Source organism: Salvelinus fontinalis, chromosome 1 (assembly GCF_029448725.1).
Source record: "Salvelinus fontinalis isolate EN_2023a chromosome 1, ASM2944872v1, whole genome shotgun sequence".
Classification (NCBI taxonomy): Eukaryota; Metazoa; Chordata; class Actinopteri; order Salmoniformes; family Salmonidae; genus Salvelinus; species Salvelinus fontinalis.
The window spans coordinates 58218770-58237550 of NC_074665.1; the positions used below are offsets into that span (position 1 = coordinate 58218770).

General features: G+C 41.9%; 1 protein-coding gene across 1 annotated transcript in view; it reads left to right on the forward strand.

Moving 5' to 3' along the window:
* The first annotated feature begins 5945 nt into the window (after positions 1–5945).
* Positions 5946–18781, forward strand: part of LOC129858455 (inactive phospholipase D5-like) — a 91773-nt gene continuing 78937 nt past the window's right edge. The window contains exon 1 of the mRNA XM_055927706.1: positions 5946–6346. Within this exon, the coding sequence (XP_055783681.1) occupies positions 6188–6346 (159 nt within the window). The 5' untranslated portion in view covers positions 5946–6187. The remainder of the gene's footprint in view (positions 6347–18781) is intronic.

Sequence of the window (18781 nt, forward strand, 5' to 3'; positions counted from 1 at the left end):
GTACATGGAAACTTCCACGACCAGAACCAAAAGGAAAGAAATGGAGAGATCGTCAGATGGACAATTATCCACAAAATTATGATTTTGGGTACTCCTCTTCAGAATGCAACTGTGGGGGGAAATACTGCAATGGGTGATGAAAATGTGGACAACAATGCTCACAACTTGCGCGCCTCCAGTCCCCAGCTCAGGCCGTTACCTTACGACTCCGGCACTCCAGTCAAGCCCCATGGGAAAAAGATGAGAGGCCAAGAGGGTATGTCACTTCCTGAGATGCAAAACAATATTGTAATGCTTTTGACAGCAAAGATAGATGAAAGGGCAAATGGCTTGGAGGACATGTTTAGGGAGAATACAATGAAAATTAAGGCCATGAAAAAATCTGTTGACTTTATCTTTGGAGAAGTGAAAACCCTCAAAAGTGACATGAAGAAAGTGGAAGTTATCTGCCAGGAAAATGAAAAAAAACGTGTCTGAACTCGAGCAAAAGGTGAATGAGGCGGAGAGATAACAAGGCAGGTGAAACCTGAGGCTCCATGGAATTCCAGAGCACGCGGGTGAGGACATCAAATGCAGAGTTGTTGACATCTGTGGAGCTGTCATTCCCGAATCAAGATCCAAACTTCAGGAAAATGTAGACATCGTTCATCGTTTTGGAAGACTCAAGGATCAAGACAAGAGACAGAGGACAACCATCATCTTGTTCACCAACAGATCTACACAGGATCTTCTCTGGAGGCGAGCGAAGAATTGTGAATTCCTCATCAAGCAAAAATTGAGGTTCACGGAGGATCTGACCTCAGCAGACAAAGTGACAAGAGAGAAACTGTGGCCGATGGTGGCTGCAGCTCGAAAGGCAGGGAAAACTGCATTTTTTATCGGTGCAAGAGTGATCATCGATGGGAAAGAAATGCGGTCAAATCAGAACATTTGAGAGAGAGCCAGGGTCTAAATAGGACAGAACTGTCAGGCCAAAAAACTGATTGCCAGGTGAAAAGCAGCCTTTTATTATAAAAAATGTACACAAACACTTGAATGAGAAAAGGCTGACCTGAGAATTGGTCAACTAAACACTAACTATAGGTGAATAACTGCTTATTGTAAAGTCTACACAATGTCTCCCCCTTGTGGGAATAAGAATAATTTGGTAACTTTATGACCAATATTTCTTAGTTTTTTTGGTTGGAGAGGTTAATAATGGGATGGAAATCCTTTTGAATTACATATTCTTGGAAAAGCTTATATTAGCATAAGGTTGTTGGTTGAAGTTTATGTCTTTATCTCTTTGTTCAATTAATGTCAGGGGTATTCGTAATTTATTCAAATGTAAGGCTATTTTCCTGTATTGCAAACGGTTTAATGTAGACTTTTACTTTCTACAAGAGACTTGCTTGTTCTTCCAATCTATCTTTTTGGAAAAATCAATGGGGTAACGATATTTGGTTATTATATGGCAACAACCTCTCTGCAGGTGTAGCAGTTTTAAGAGGTGCATTTAAATGGAAGGTCATCAGTAGTAAGACTCACCACTCTGGACGTTGGTTAATTTATTTTAACAGTGAATTTCAACAGTGAAATGTTTTTATTAGTGAATATTTATGCATCCAACAACAAACAAAACAACAGGATATTATTTCAAGAATTTGAAGAAGAAATTAATACAATTAGAGGTGTATTTCAGGATATCAAATTATCTTAGGTGGAGATTTTAGTTTTGTATCTAATGTGATGATTGACAGATATCCCCCTCCTAACAGATCCAGCATTGTTAATCCTGAGTTTAATAACCTATGTCTTGGTCTTGGATTAGTCAATATTTGGAGATCTAAATATCCTGATAAAAAGGACTTCACTTGGAGTAACAAGGACATGTCCAGACAGTCAAGAATTGATTTCTAATTCATTAGATATTTCTGTAGTCAAGGTATCAATTGAACAATCAATTCTTACAGATCATAAAGTTATATTCTTATCTTTAAATATTCAGGGATCTTAAGTTAAACCGAATCGGAGTTATTGGAAACTCAATAGTAGACTGTTGGAAGAGGATAATTTCAAGATGGATGCCAAAGATGTTATACAAGACAATTGGACGAAAGCACAACTATTTAAGTCTTATGGGAAATATTGGGAATTAATGAAGTATGAAATAAGACAAACAGCCATGAAGAGAGGTAAAGAAATTGCTGAACTTAAAAGAATGAGGGAAGATAAACTTGTTAAGGAAATACTTTCTCTAATCTCCATAGAGGACCTTGATGAAGAAGGAAAGGGTCAGTTATTCTCTTTACAACTATAAATGGGCCGAATGTATAAAGAGAGAGGAGGTTGGAGGAAGTTGAAAAAAATACAAAATACTTTTACAATTTAGAAAGAAAAAGCTTAATATAGTTTCATAAGCTTAATATAGATGGCAAAGAAAATGAAAACCCCAAATATATTTCAAAATATGTTTCAGAATTCTATGGTAACCTTTAAACCAGTAATGCCTGTCCTACTAGTGACATATCTGCCTTTCTAGACTCTGTCAAAGACTGTGCAAAATTCATAGATGAAGACTTTCAAAAGTCTTGTGATGAAATGATTTCTATCAATGAAATAAAAAAATGTATCAGCAAGTTAAAATAAACAAATCTCCAGGGAATGATGGCATTATTAGTGAATTCTATAAATATTTTCAGGAGGACATTATTGAATTTATATTTCATGTTTTTAAGGAGGCAATTGATTTAGGGGTCCTATCTGTTTCTATGACACAAGGCCTCATTTATGTAATACCCAAACCTAACAAAGATTCTATGATGTTAGAAAATTGGAGACCAATCACATTAATGAACAATGATGGATAGCTTTCATTTGTAGACTTTTACAAGGCATTTGATACAGTTGAACATTATTTTATTTTTAAGACTCTTCGATTTATTGGTTTAGGTCAATATTTTCAAGGTGTAATTAAGACACTTTACAATAATAGTAACAGCTCTGTTAAATTATCCCATGGAACTTCACAGAGATTCGACATTAGACAGGGAATTAAACAAGGATGCCCAATTTCTCCTTTCTTATTTTTATTGGTCACACAAGTTATGGCACTTCATATAAATAAGGATAGTTTTAGGGGTATTCAGATACAAGAGAAAGAGATAAAATGTTCACAATTGGCTGACGACACCACCATTTTTTTAAAGATCATAATGAAGTCAGGAAAGCTATTGAGTGTATTAATGCCTTCTCACATGTATCAGGTTTGTCTCTGAATATTAGGAAATGTGAATTATTTGTGTTGAAAAGATATGACTCAAACTCAGTATGTAATATCCCTGTAAAAGATATGATCACATATCTTGGTATTAAAGTTAGCAAAGTTCAGAAAGAAAGGGACAACTTAAATTTCTCTCCTATTGTCGAGAAAATTGGAAAGAGATTTATCTCCTGGTTATTAAGAGATCTCTCTTTATCTGGATGTGTACTTTTATCAAAATCTGAAGGTCTGTCCAGATTAGTTTATACGTTCCTTTCTTTAGATGTTCCTCTGTCAGTAACTAAAATGGTTGATATTAAATTATTTAACTTCGTATGGAGGAATAAACCTCATTGTTTAAGAAAAGCGGTAATATGTAGCACCCAAGGTGAGGGAGGGTTGAATGCTCTGGATTTTAAAACCTCTAATATAATATTTAAGATTAAATGGATACAAAACTATTTAAGAAATAAGGATTGCATTTGGAATATCATCCCTAATTTAAAATGCCAACAGATTGGTGGTCTAGAATTCTTACACAAATGCAACTTAGATATGGGTAAAATCCCTATTAAGCTTGCAAACTTTCATAAACAAGTACTTCTAACTTGGAACCTCATGTACAAACACAAATTTTCCCCACATAGGTATACAATCTGGAATAATAAAGACATAAAATACAAAAACAAGTCTTTATTTTTCCAGAACTCGTTTGACAACAACATTATTTGGGTTAAACAATTATTGAATAATGATGGACAATTATATGATTATCCAGAATTTATTAGAACACACAATGCTACATTCACTCCTGAAGAGTATCAAATTGCTGTTAGAGCTGTCCCTAAAGGTGCTATTCTTCTTTTAGGAGAATATAACAATACTCCAAGTGCAACTGTTGAGGATTTTGTAACCTCAATACAACTAGAAGGAATTTACATTTTAAACGATATATATGTAATAACATGTATATAAGGAAACTATGTCAATATGTTACTATTCCCTCTGCTAAGATGTACTGGAATGCAGCCGTAGGACAAGTGAACTGGAACAAAGTTTCATTGTTATCTTGTAAATATTGTATATCTAATAAGCTGAAAGAAGTATCATACAAACTCATTCATAGAATCTATCCTGTAAAGACCTTAATTATACACAGATTTAAAATAGCTATTGATAACAAATGTGTATTTTGTGGTTGTGACCCAGAAACTCTTGACCATTTATTTTGGGACTGTTCTTACATCAGAAGATGTTGGAGTGAGTTAGAAGATTTTATTTTAAAAGAAATGACTATTAATGTTCATCTGAGAGACTCTGATATTATGTTTTATTTTGATCCAAATGATATGGACCCTGATTTAACTTCCATTTTTAATTTGTTTATCTTTCATGGAAGATTCTTTATCCATAAAATGAAGTGCGCAGAAAACAAACCCCTTTTCACATTATTTAAGATAGAATTTAAATATTATTTTGAAACTATCAGTAAATGTAAAAACAAAAAAGCAATACGCAATCCGATCCCAATCGAGTTTCCCCGTGTCTTGAAAAGTATCTCTGGCTAAGCTAAATGCAGGCTAACTATGCGGAGCATTGCATCATCGGAGACAAAATGCACCCTGGGAATCGTAGTATTCTGTAGACGAGGGCAATACAGAAGCTTCAAAATGACAAACAAGGAATCGTGCAGTATGACTAATAAAAACAATAAAATCAATGTGTATCAAATCTTACAATAGTGCACATATACTAACCGCATAAAGTGGCAGAATTGTCCTTTAAGATACTCAGGTAAATAAGAATCAGACACTGCTATTGATCCTAAATAAATGATATATTTTGAAAAACATCGCTATTGTCAATCTTCTGACATAGCTATACAGTTGTGTTACATTTGGGAGGGCTAAATCGACATCTCCAAACTCATTGCTAAATTTGAACATACACGTGGATTATCCAAGACAGAAAGATGGAATTTATTTAAAGCAGCTAGACACAGCTATCATTGATAGGCTGGATGAGCAATCTCCCATAACCTGCCTTTTTTACAAAGTAATTTCTTCAAGTTACGTAACACCTACAGTAGCTATAACAATGGTGAAAGTTGAAGAATCAAGCTGAGGTATCCACCTACAAATGTGTGGGTCCCAACAAACTCCCAACAAACAAAAGGGTAGCATAGGTGAAAATAAGCCATTGTTATCTCATTATTTGTCAGGAAGGCAGCCTTTCATGCTACAATGTGTCCAAATTAAGGAGCTCTGACTGTAGCTCTGGGAAAGCAGATTCTGTCTGGGCAATTAGACATCAAACTCTATTGCCTGTGTGGCATTTGATGGGCTGAGGAAAACAGAGGTTACTCCAGATCATACATGATGTCATACCTGTGTGTCTCCACAGATCATACAAAATGATGTCATACCCAGGGCCGGATTACCGAACGTGCGCGCAGTGCATCCCAGATGGCATATGAAAAAATTATTTTAGCCTCATGGCAAAATGTGAGCAAAAGCATGATAAAACAGTGTGTGTGTAACTGTGTGTACACATTCAGTTGTTTATGTTTGCGTGTGTGCATATCTTTTTGATTAGTCTGTGAAGGCTCCCTCCAGACAACCAGGGATATCACTGCTTGAGGTGGAGAGTGGTGAAGGTAGAGACAGAGGAGATAGAAAGACCTAGAAACCAGGAGAAGCAGGGAGGGAGGGGGATAAAAGTGCCAGAGAGAGAGAGACAGGGTAGGGTGGAGCAGCCTGCCTCCCTAACTCTGCCAGCACCGACAGGCAGTGTTGCTGTCTCTACTGGGGTCTGATCCAGGCGGGTCTCTTCTTCCTCCGTCAGTTTCTTCTTCCTCCTTCAGCACAACACATGGGATCCGTGAGCCCCAAGCCAGGGGTCTGAGCAGAGGGCTTCTCCAGCCTAGCCTGACATGAGGGGAAGGAGATGCGCTCAGCCGGGCTGCCGTCAGTGGGCTTTATGGAGCTCCAGCTGAAGGGGGGTGGTCCCCTGGTGGTCCCGGCGAAAACCATCTACAGCACCGTCCAGCAGCAGGACTACTCTGCAGGCGTATGGCTCCGCAGGAAAGAGAAAAAACTGGAGCATGTAAGCTTTCAGATGTTTGTCTGATGTACTGTACTTGTGAAATCTATAGAACAGCATTGTGGGTCTATCGTTATTTGTAAGTTGGTGTTGGTGTTAGGTATTTTCTATCTGGTTGTTTCTATAGTTGATTGTTTTGGGTTAGCAGTTCCAGTGCTTCTTTGTTATATGTATTCACTGGCTGCTGCATGATCTTATCTGCTTCAGTAGCGACTGCATTGTCTGACATAAATTATACAGTTTGACTTTATTGCTGCAGACAGCTATTGCATTATTAATTGCTCTCCTTATCAGTGTAGAAGTTGGGTTCAGACTGCACTGTATGTTACACTGTCCTTCTCTCAGCACATATCAAAGCTGCAGGTTAAAGTTAAATCTAGACTTGGTTTCCTCTATCGAAATCGCTCCTTTCACCCCAGTTGCCAAACTAACCCTGATTCAGATGACCATCCTACCTATGCTAGATTACGGAGACGTAATTTATAGAACGGCAGGTAAGGGTGCTCTTGAGCAGCTAGATGTACTTTACCGTTCTGCCATCAGATCTGCCACCAATGCTCCTTATAGGACACATCACTGCACCCTATACTCCTCTGTAAACGGGTCATCTATCTATACCCGTCGCAAGACCCACTGGTTGATGCTTATTTATAAAACCCTCTTAGGCCTCACTCCCCCCTATCTGAGATATCTACCGCAGCCCTCGTCCTCCATATACAACACTCGTTCTGCCAGTCACATTCTGTTAAAGATCCCCAAAACACACACATCCCTGGGTTGCGACTGGAACGAGCTGCAACAAACACTCAAACTGGACAGTTTTATCTCAATCTCTTCATTCAAAGACTCAATCATGGACACTCTTACTGACAGTTGTGGCTGCTTAGCATGATGTGTTGTTGTCTCTACCTTGCCATTTGTGCTGTTGTCGGTGCCCAATAATGTTTGTACCCTGTTTTGTGCTGCTACCACGTTGTGTTGCTGCCATGTTGTGTTGCTACCATGTTTTGTCATGTTGTATTGCTACCGTGCTGTGTTGTCATGTGTTGCTGCCATGCTGTGTTGTTGTCTTAGGTCTCTCTTTATGTAGTGTTGTGTTGTCTCTCTTGTCGTGATGGGTGTTTTGTCCTATATTTTTATTTAATGTATTTATATTTTTAATCCCAGCCACCAACCTCGCAGCAAGCCTTTTGCCTTTTGGTAGGCCGTCACTGTGAATAATATTTTTTTCTTAAATGACTTGCCTAGTTAAATAAAGGTTAAATAAAACATTAAAAAATTAAATAAATGTGTTAATTCTCCCAGTGCTCAGTTGATGCTGTTAATGGAGCCTGAGCCTGATGTAGAGAGGTTCTGGCATTGTTTAACGATTTGCTCCTCGTAGCTGTACTATGACTCACAACGATTTATTCATGTGCTGTTATAAGTAATGTTTCAATGTGCTCTTCTTATTGAAGGAAGTTAATATGAGTCAGACTTAGAGAAAAGCTTTGTTTTTTGGCTTTCTTACAGTCAGTGTCTTCAAAGTGAAAGGCTTATATTCATATTCTATCAAGGCATCTATAAAAATGCAAATGTACATGTAGATACAGTCCAGTGGATTGTTCATCTAGTGCAGGGGTGCACAATTCGAATTCAAAGAGGTCCAGTGACTAACATTTTCTCCCCCCAAAGGTCCAAACCATTAAAATGTCTAACGTGCATATGTAGTTCTTGTATATGTATAGCTAATAAACAAAGTACTACATTTCAATAACATTTCAACAATATTTATTGCACATTTTCAATGCAGACACATTAAACACGAGGTAAAATAAATATGCAGACTAACCATAAATAAAAGTAGGCCTATCACAAATGTTTTCATTTCAAGCAAAACAAGACTGCATCTTCACAAAAAAATAACAAAAGTGCCTGTTTCTGAAAAAAGTGCTATGATTTTTGAACAGATAAGAAACCACAGGATTAATATTTACCTTTCCTACTCTCTCCCACTTTACTTCTCCATCTCTCTTCTTTAGTGAGAGAAATGGGCTGTTTCTTGTCCTGCCAGTCATTTGAACCTTGGCTGGAATGGAGTCAGTGCCATTCTCATGCACAAATGTAGGTGCTCATTGGTGAGTCTAGAACGGTACTTATTTTTAATGATGTTCATAGTGTAGAAAGAAGATTCTCAGCTGTATGTGGAGCCAAACATGGTCAAGGTATGTAGTGCTACTTTGGTTAGACCAGGGGAAACAGTCTCAGAACTGTTTTCTGCCTGCAGCCAGAAAGTGTCATGATCAGTTAGTTGAAAGTGCTCTCTTAGCGCAACATTTGCTTGCAGATCAATCAGTTCCATCTGTAGAGATCCAGCATGTGCCCACTTGAAGGTCTGTGTCACCTCCGTTGAAAATCCCCTGACATCTGTGATGAGGAATGGATTCTCAATTGGAAGAAGGAGCTGCTGTGGAAGGCTGAAGCTGTCAAAGCGATTTCTGAAGTTTCCTATCAGCTTATCTATGAAGAGAGAAATATCTCTCAGCCTGAATCTGTTCCTGCACGTTTGGGAAGTGTGCAAAGTCTCATTGAAGATCTTCCTTGAACACTTCCAGTTTCCTGTGGAAGGAGCGGACAGATATCAAATCACAAACTGAATTGTTCTTACCCTGTAGTTTCACATTGAGCTCATTAAGGTGTGATGTGATGTCTACCAAAAAAAGCAGCAATATCCATTTTGCAATTGTCTTGCAAGAAAAGTGAAAACTGGGTTGCCTTCTGACTCTTGAGCTGTTCTAGGAAAACTGTTATTTCCTTATGAATGGACCAAAAGCGTTCCAACACCCTGCCTTTATTGAGCCATCTTACGTTGTTGTGCACCAGTAGGTAATTTGCATTTGCCTCAACTTCTTTCAGGAATCTTTCAGGAATGCCCTGAGGAAGTTGATGAGTTTCATCATTGTATTCATCACTTCAGCATACTCTTCTGACAGATTGGCGCACAGGACAGACTGATGAATGATGCAGTGGTAAGCTGTGAGATCAGGGTTGTCCTCTTTCAGCCGTGCCACAGCTCCTCTCTCTCTTCCTATCATGACAGGGGCCCCATCTGAGGTGATAGACACCACTTATTTTAGATCTATCCCCCTCTTTCTCAGCATCTCCTTTATGGCCATGTCTATGCCCTTTTCTCTTGTATGTGTCTCGAGTGGTGTTACACCTAACAGGTCTTCACAGAATTTATTCTTCTCTGTGTGGTAAAATCTAACATACACCAGAGAAGCTGGGCACTATCTTTCACATCAGTAGATTCATCAACAACTAATGCTATGCAGGGTGCACTCCGAATAGCTTCATCAAGCTGTGTTAATACATCCTCTGTTATTATTTCACTCTTTCTTGCTGTTGTTGTACGTGACATTGGTATGTGACTTTTCACACAGCTCATCTTTTTGTTTACGGTCACCCTTTTTTTTCAATGTACACATACTGCGCTGGGAAGGACCCAGACAGCGCTCCATACTACTGTGTGTTGTCCAATCACCTGCATTATTTAAATCACTTCATGAAACTCAGCCAATCAAAGTGAAATTGTTACAATTGTTGTTACCAGGTCCTAGCCTATTTATCAACCCTGGTATTACATGTGGATTAGATGGTAGTGGCACCTTGTTGCTACATGTAACAAGATCAGATTATGGTTTGAGTTATTAACATGGTAATTCACAGGTGACTTTCAAACATGTAATTACAAAACAGTTACATAGTGGAACAAGAAAATGTGTAGTAGCATCTGTAGTTACACATGTGGAATAACCTTCAGCAACCTTCCAATTGTGTAATAATTTCTTTCGCAACAACCACTATTATCATGTAGTATGTAGTAAAATCTATGTAACTACTGTTAACAGTTATTACTGTGTTAGTTACATAGTTATAGGGGCAACTTAAATGTAAGCGTTATCAGTGATGCTTTACCAACCTAGCTTTCTCTGCTCTGTCTGCATATCCAAAGAGGAGGAGAGGAGAGTCTGCAGCTGCAGCCTCTTCAAACGTGCTTAACCCCCCTCCTGGCTGCTCATCCTGTCACACCATGCAGTTAGCCAGCTCTTACAACCCCCCCAGAAAGGAAGCTAGTTCCTTTCTGAGTTTCACTCTGTGAAATTTGTTGCAACAATTAAGTCTTGAAAAAGTCTGCAACTTCATTGAATTCGGAACAGGGCAATATAAGTGCACATTTTTTTATTTCACCTTTATTTAACAGTCACCCACCTTAAATCAACTGTGAATAGGGCATAATCTTTGTTTTGCTCTGAGAACTCAAACTCATAAACCGCGAGCGCAGAGAGGCCTAGGGAAATTGTTTGGGAGCGTCGTGCTGCGGCATGAAGCAGCATAGGTATTATGCTTGCTGTTAAAAGCAGTGAAGATTGTAAATGGAATGGTGTTGAAGGTTTATACAAATCTCCGCTGTTGAAAACGAAATGTTAGTCTAAAAGAAATGTGAGATAATGTCTCGATGCTTTTTATAGTGGAGATCAAGTTTATAACTTCCCTGCCTGGGCTGATGAAACAGTGGATTGCGCAGTCAAGTGGAATGGAGTAAATAGGCATTTTTACGTCATAGATTTAGCCGGTGGTAACTTGTGGAATTGACACCGGGTAGAATGTGCTTTTAACCAATCAGCATTCAGGATTAGACCCACCCGTTGTAAACTGTGAGGTGTGATATGATAGGTTCAGCAGGGGTTCACCCACACAACCCACGGGATACTGTTAGAGAAGAGCATCTGCACACTGTCTGTCCATCCGACATTTGCAACATTGTTTCAAAATTCAAATTCGATATCCAAATTCGATAGTAATGCACACGTGTAGGGGTCGGGAGTCGGGATGAGAGAGTGAGGCAGGCAGCGTTTCTCAGCAAGTCGAATCAGCTGGCATAATTTTTATGGATATATACAAAGAAATGTAAATTGAAAAAAGGTGAAATTAAATGAAGTGCAGCTAGTTTACAGTCTTCCCAGCTTCAGTTTGAAGTTATTTTGTTAGCTGTGTTGTTGGCTAGCTCCTCTGAACAACAGTGTCCTAAAGAGAGAGCACTTTTTATGCCAGGCGAAATCGTGCCTCTGTAGCGTGGTTCGTTCTGCGTTGTGTAATTCTTAATGAAGACGCTGCCACAACTGATGGTCTGCTCGTTGAAATCTTTTTATTTGCCCTGCACACGAAGAGACAACACACACGTTACCCTTGGTGCAGTCACAGCTATCCGGCACCTTGCTAGCCGAGGGTCAGGCAAAAGAGCGCCAAAAGGAATTAACAGGTGCTGCGTGCACACACTCGCTGCACAACAGCATATACAAGTAAAACTATACAGAACATAATTCTGACAAAATAAAAGACATACCTGCACACGAAGAGACAACACACACGTTACCCTTGGTGCAGTCACAGCTATCCGGCACCTGCGCGAGCACATGTACACTCACTCAACCACTGTCACAAGTACTTAGAAGTTACAACAGATACCCCAGTCAGTGAGCTCTGTGAAACTTGTTAACATAAATTCCTACACTGTCCACACTATAACAAACGTATGGTTGCAAAACAGTACATTGTATAACCTTATGACGGTTTTATATTAAACAGTTTCGGAGCCAAGGACAACATACCTTGCTAGCCGAGGGTCAGGCAAAAGAGAATGATAAAGTGGTATGGGGATACAGATAACCCGCGATGGGCCAAACCAAAATATACAAAACTTTTACAATCACTTGTATGTACAATATTGGTATGAAAAAGTGTTTGTACACCAAATAAAAACATTAGCTATGCAGCTGTAATTAAATAAAAAAATACACTGAATTATTATTATTATTATCAGATTATTAACATCCCCTCTTGACCTGGCCTATTTGAATTGGTCCTTGTGTGCAATTTGGTGCGTAATCTAGGGGAACAACATCACACTGCTACATTCACCCCCACTGTTTTACACTAGATTATAGACCCAAAACAAAACACATTACCTCAAAGGTAACAAAGCAAAGAAAGAGAAAAAAAAAAATTCACACCCACAGGGCGACAGAGTAACCCAGTGTAGTCCCTTAATTCTAGACCCACAAATGGTCGATCAGCTGAAAAGCTATCCCGCGAAGGATTAGGAAAAATAAGGGGTAGCTAATCCCTTATTCAACCGTATACGAAAAATGCCATATACATTTTATGCCGATGGACTACACACAAAGTTACATGAATTGTCAAATATATTAGACAAACCCACAAATCATTCTAAGACATGCTTAGATTTCCTACATTCCTACAAAAGAAAAGGTAGGCAATATCCTACCATCACTGAGAAACCAAGAACTGTTTCATTTCCTGTGTAGACATAGTTTGGATTAACCTATCCACTGGCTTAATAAGTCTACCCAGTCTAGTCCGAACACCCTCACCCACAAACCTAGCAGGAATGTCACAGACAGCACTAACCCTGCTAAGAGGTCCAACCTCAGGATGGGGAGTACTACAGATCCGCATCTCCGGAGCCAGCACACTTTCAGTTACCGACTCAACACTAGTAGTGTCAGACGACTGATCAGAATCCTGGTAGATTGTCACAGACCACACTGACGAAGCATCTTCAACCAAGGTAACATCATCCACACTGAATGGAGTTTCGCAATCAGAACTCTTGTAGGCTTCGGGGATATCTCTCTGGTCCACTTCTGCTGAGCACACCTCACTTAAGGGGACTTCATACGGTTGTTCCACCTCACTTCCATCAGCCGGGACTTCACCATCCTCTTGGAGTATCCTCCCAGAAGACTCAGGAAGGCCTGCTACCCAGTGGACAGTCCTGGCGTCACTCCCATCCATTTGGCTGGACATTGCAGACATCTCAGAGATCACGTCACCACTCGATAGAGATCCGTGACCCTCAGGTTCCTCCCACGAAGGTAAAGGCAGAAAGTTGACTGGCATAATCAGGTTCCTATGCACAGTTTTGATGCGTCCAGTGGTAGGGTGTTGGATACGATATGTGTTCAGTGAGCTGTTCTTTGCAACCACTATGTACACCACACTCTCCCAGCGATCAGCCAGTTTCTTCTTGCCCCTCTCCCCCTTGTTAGCAAGTAGAACTCTATCTCCCTTCTGCACCGAGTGACCCTTAGACCGTCTGTTGTAGACCTCGGCTTGTCTCTTTTGTTGCTTACTGGCATGCTGCTGGGCCAATGTCATGGCCTCTCTCAGATCCTCACCCAGAGACTGGACATACTTATCCACATCTACTGTGTCCCCATCCAACAGCACACTTTCAAACATAACATCTACCGGCAACCTAGGGGTGCGTCCGAACATCAAGAAGAAGGGTGGAAACCCAGTAGTCTCATGAACAGTGCAGTTATAGGAGAATGTCAATGTGTTCAACATCTGAGGCCATTTAGCCTTAGACCTAGCTGGCAGAGCTCTAATCATCCCACCCAGTGTGCGATTCAGACGTTCTGCTTGACCGTTACCCATGGGATGATAAGGTGTGGTGTGGGACTTTTCAACACCAGATAACTGAAGTAATTTTGCAATAAGTAAACTCTCGAAGTTTGCACCCCTGTCAGAATGGATGCAATCAGCGAACCCATAAATGCAGAAGAAATTATTCCAGAGAACACGAGCAACAGTCTTAGCAGACTGGTTTGGACATGGATACGCACAGGCCAGCTTAGTAAAGTGATCAGTCACTACTAACACATCAATAGACTTGTTGTTTGAATCTTCGGCAGTCCAGAAATCAATACACACAAGTTCTAAAGGTGCCGTTGTCACAATGGAGACAAGTGGGGCTCTTGCTTCAGGCTCAGGTGCTTTACTCAACACACATCTCTTACAGTGGGCCACATATTCCTTGACATCCTTCTCCATAGATTCCCAGTAAAACCGCTGTCTCGTGAGCCACAATGTGCGCTGCTGACCCTGATGACCAGCATCATCATGAACTCCCTTCAACACAAGGCCTCTCAAAGACACAGGTACGACATACTGGAATATTTTTTTCTTACTCACTGGGTGTTTTGAGACACGATACAGAATCCCTAACCGCGTGGTGAGTTTCCCCCACTGTCTTAGAGTATAAACTGTTTCTTTAGCTTCAAAGACTCGCTCTCTCCTAGATGGGCGCCGGCCTCTATCTACAAAGAACATTACTCTGCTGATGATAGGATCCAGTGACTGGTTATCATACAGCTCCTTGTGTGTAAGGACAGGTAAAGGGCTCTGACCCATGGACATCAACTTCTCAAGGTGCTGCACATGTGAAACGGACCTCACTGTGGCACCATCATCCCATCGGCGATGGGCTTGGAGGACAGCAGACACCTCTTCACAGGAAACCAACCCACTGACATCGTCTCCAGCTCTACTCAACTCACTCCCAGGAGCCATAGACGTTCCACAGCCAGCCTCGGGCTGCTCACAGGAGAGACGGAACATGTCTTGTACATCATCCAGTCGAAGACCTCTGGCTTCCTCCAGCAGGACATCATATGGAATTCTTGTCAGTCGGTGCAGAACTTTGGGGCGGACAAATGGCTCTCTGCTCAAAGCATCAGCAACGACATTCTTGGGCCCTGGTATGTACTGGATATCAAAATCAAAAGGTGCCAGCTTTGCAACCCATCTCTGCTCACATGCATCAAGTCTCGGCTTTGTAAGAATATATTTGAGTGGATTGTTGTCGGTCCACACCGTAAACTTATGCCCTCGCAGCCAATGGCTGAACTTATCATGAATGGCCCATTTCATGGCTAGAAATTCCAGCCGGTGAGCAGGATACTTGGATTGTGCATGATTAAGAGATTTACTAGCAAAAGCTATTGGCCTGGCTATGGCCTTCCCATCTTGCACTTGGGATAGTACCGCTCCCAAACCACTAGTAGATGCATCAACAGAAAGCAAAAATGGCTGAGAAAAATCTGGATGAGCCAGCAGTGCCTGGTCAACTAGTGCTGCTTTCAAAGCTTCAAAAGCGAGTTGACACTCGGCAGTCCAGTCTGCAGCAGTGAGCCTGCGAGAGGGACCAGGCCTCTTTCTGCCCTTGCCTCTCCTAGGCTTCTTCTGACCTGTAGTCAGCTGAAACAATGGCCTAGCAACCATGGAACAATTCTCAATGTAGTGTTGATAGTATACTACCATACCAAGGAAAGAACGGATTTTGCTAGGAGACGGAGTGACACCATCAGCTTCCATCATCTCACTCTCAGTCACATTCAAAATGGTTTGAATCTTAGCAGGATCAGTGGCTACGCCCTCCTGAGAAATGATGTGGCCCAAAAACTTAACAGACCTCCTCAAAAACTTGCACTTAGACGGAGACAGTTTAAGATTGTGCTCCTGCAACCGCTGGAAAACCATCTCAAGTCTCTGCAGACTCTCTTCCTCCGTCTTAGCAAAAACCATCAGATCATCCAAATAGCAAAGGAGACTTAGAAAGTTTTGGTCCCCAAAGATGGTCAGCATCATTCTCATAAACGTAGCCGGGCTGTTGCAAAGGCCCTGAGGCAAACGATTGTACTCGTGCAGACCTAAAGGAGAGGAAAAGGCAGTGTATTTCTTATCCTCTTCATGCAGTGGCACATTGTAGTACCCTGATGTCAAGTCCATTGTGCTGAAGAAGGCATTACCTCCCAGCGCCGCCAGTACATCAGCCTGATGAGGCAGGGGATGAGCATCCTTCACTGTGCGGGCGTTTAACCACCTAAAGTCAGTACATAGACGCAAGTCCCCATTCTTTTTCCATACCAGCACCAATGGTGAGGCATACTCGCTGCTGGATTTTCTGACGATTTCCTTTTCCTCCATATCATCCAGTGTTTCCCTGAGTTTTTGGTAATCAGCTGGAGAAAGCCTACGATAAGGTAATCGAAATGGGCGGTCATCAGTCAGCCGTATGCGATGGCAGAACTCTTTTGCCTCTCCACAATCCAGGCTATGTCTAGAGAACACCGTGTCATACTTCTCAATTAAACCGACAAGTTTGTCTTTCCAGAACTGTGAGACTGGACACTCCTCAACCGACAGGCCTTGAAGTCCAAGATTGCTCAGTGTACTGTTTCCATTAACTACACTGCCATCAACTGAACTCTTGGCTGTAAGACTGCCATGTGAGCTGTCACATTGTGCTTTTGCCACGTTCTGGTAAGCAGCTTTCTGCTTGACATCATCAAAATCCTCCAATGCAATACAAGGGTACACATCTGCCACTTTAGCATTTCGTCTCAGGGTAACTGGCGAAGTTGTTGGATTCACAATCTTCACAGGGAGCCATCCATCCCCCCACAGAGGCGTAACTACTCTCCCTACTAGTATGTGTCGATTCACACAACGAGACGTGCTGGGTTCGACAACAACAGTACTGCCCACAGAGAGTTTTGTCTTTGGGGGTAAGCGGCCCCACACAAGATGCTCACTCATGGGTTGGAGCGTTACTGCCCTCTTCAACTTAATGGTGCCCACTTTATCTGGGATGGAGTCTCCTCTCCATCTCTCCAGATTTGATAGGAGACGCAGGAACTGGCTGTCCTCACACTGTCCAGAGGGACCTGGCGTACCCACCACCTGCCAGTAGCTGTCATTTGATTTGAACTGTCTAATCAGAGACTTCAACACGTTAGTGCCAACAATGAGTTCATCAACCTGCCCATCTACAATCAGCACTGGGACTACATAACTGAAGCCATAAAGCTGTAGTTTCAAGTCACACATGCCCACTGGGCTAGTTTGCGTCCCACCACAACCCACCAGTATGATGTCTGAAGGAGCTAGAAAGTTCCCCTCTACCACTCCTGCCTCCCTCAACCGAGGTACAATATCTGCGCGCAGAGTAGTAGCCATGGACCCACTATCTAACATCCCCTTCAGCTCAACTTTATCCTGTACTAGCACGGTGGTGTAAAACAAACTGTCATTCTGAGAAATTCTCATTGTGTTCTGAAAAATTACTGTGTTGTTCTTGGGTACTGACTCACAAAAATAAGAATAAACAGATTGGATATCATCATCAGTGGAGGAAAAATTAGACTGCCTCACATTGCCCTCCTCAGAATGGAGGCTTTCTAGTTTTCCTGAGACCTGCCAGTCTGCCCACATACAGGGCTCTTTCGCTTCCCAGTCTCACTACAGTCAAAGCTCATGTGGCCAGGAGAGAAGCACTTGAAACACAGCTGGTGCATCTGACAGTGAGCTTTGGTCCAGTGATTAGTGCTTCCACAGACAGCGCACTCACGCTCACGTTTGGGGAACTGTTTACGGGGCCCTCTGTTCACAGACTGAGTATTGCTGACAAGAGCCTTCTCTAGCATAATCAAAACCTTCTCTAATGTCCCACCCTCAGATACAGACTGGGCCTGTTCTGGTTCACGGCCACATCGAGAAAAAGATGACACATTAGGTCTGCTCTCAGGATCCACTTCCTCCTGGGGGGAGTCGAAGACAGCAGCCACCTGCTGTGAAAGTTGTGTTCTACATGCTTTACGCTCCCTTAACAGTTCATCCAAACGATCCTGTACCTCACTGGCTGTCCAGTCACGAAGGGGTTTGCATTTGAACACTTGGGCCAACTCTTTATCAGGACAGTTACGTACAAACATGACTGCCAACTCTGAGCACTGATTGGGCAAGGTTCTACCCTCACTTACAAGGTACTGTTCAGCTGCTTCTGCAGCTTTGTTAAGCCTAATCCAGAAATCTAGTGGACCCTCATTAGCATATGGTCTCATTGAATAGAAGTCAGCTAATGGCATACCTGAGTAGACAGTATCCCCAAAGTGTTGCTTGAGAACACTGAACACTGCCTTAACATCTGTGACAACAGGGTTGTTACGCATCCAGACTTTGGTCACATCCCGTGCCCTCCCCATGAGCCTAGACATCACCTCCCCAACATTCTCAGACCCAGTGTAACCCCTCTTCTCTAGGTAGACTCCCATTAGCTCCTCCCACTCCAGGACAGAGTACTTATCTGAGCCATCACCCCTGAAGAAAGGTGGAGCACTAACCTCTGACTTCACAACCAGATTCAGCTTGGACGCATCAATAAAAGTTGACCCACATTGTTCAGGCCGGGGAAACTGCTGTGATTGGTCAGGGGAATGGGCAGGAGAAAGACTTGAAGCCCCAGGCTGCAGTAAACTCGCCCTGATAGATTCTCCTATCTCTGAACCAATCTGCTTTATAAGGTCACTAAGCTGACTCGGTGTCCCATTATTACTGAGGACTGGGGACAATGGTACATCAAGAGACAGAGGTGGGATACCCTGGTCAGGTGGAGTAAACAGCCTACCCCTCCCAGTGCTTGTAAACTCAGGACTAGCAGCCACTCTACTCCCAGGAGCTGACTGTACCAATGGTGTAAATGCATGGACACCCCTCCCTCTACCCACACTAACCACACCAAAATCCCCAGCA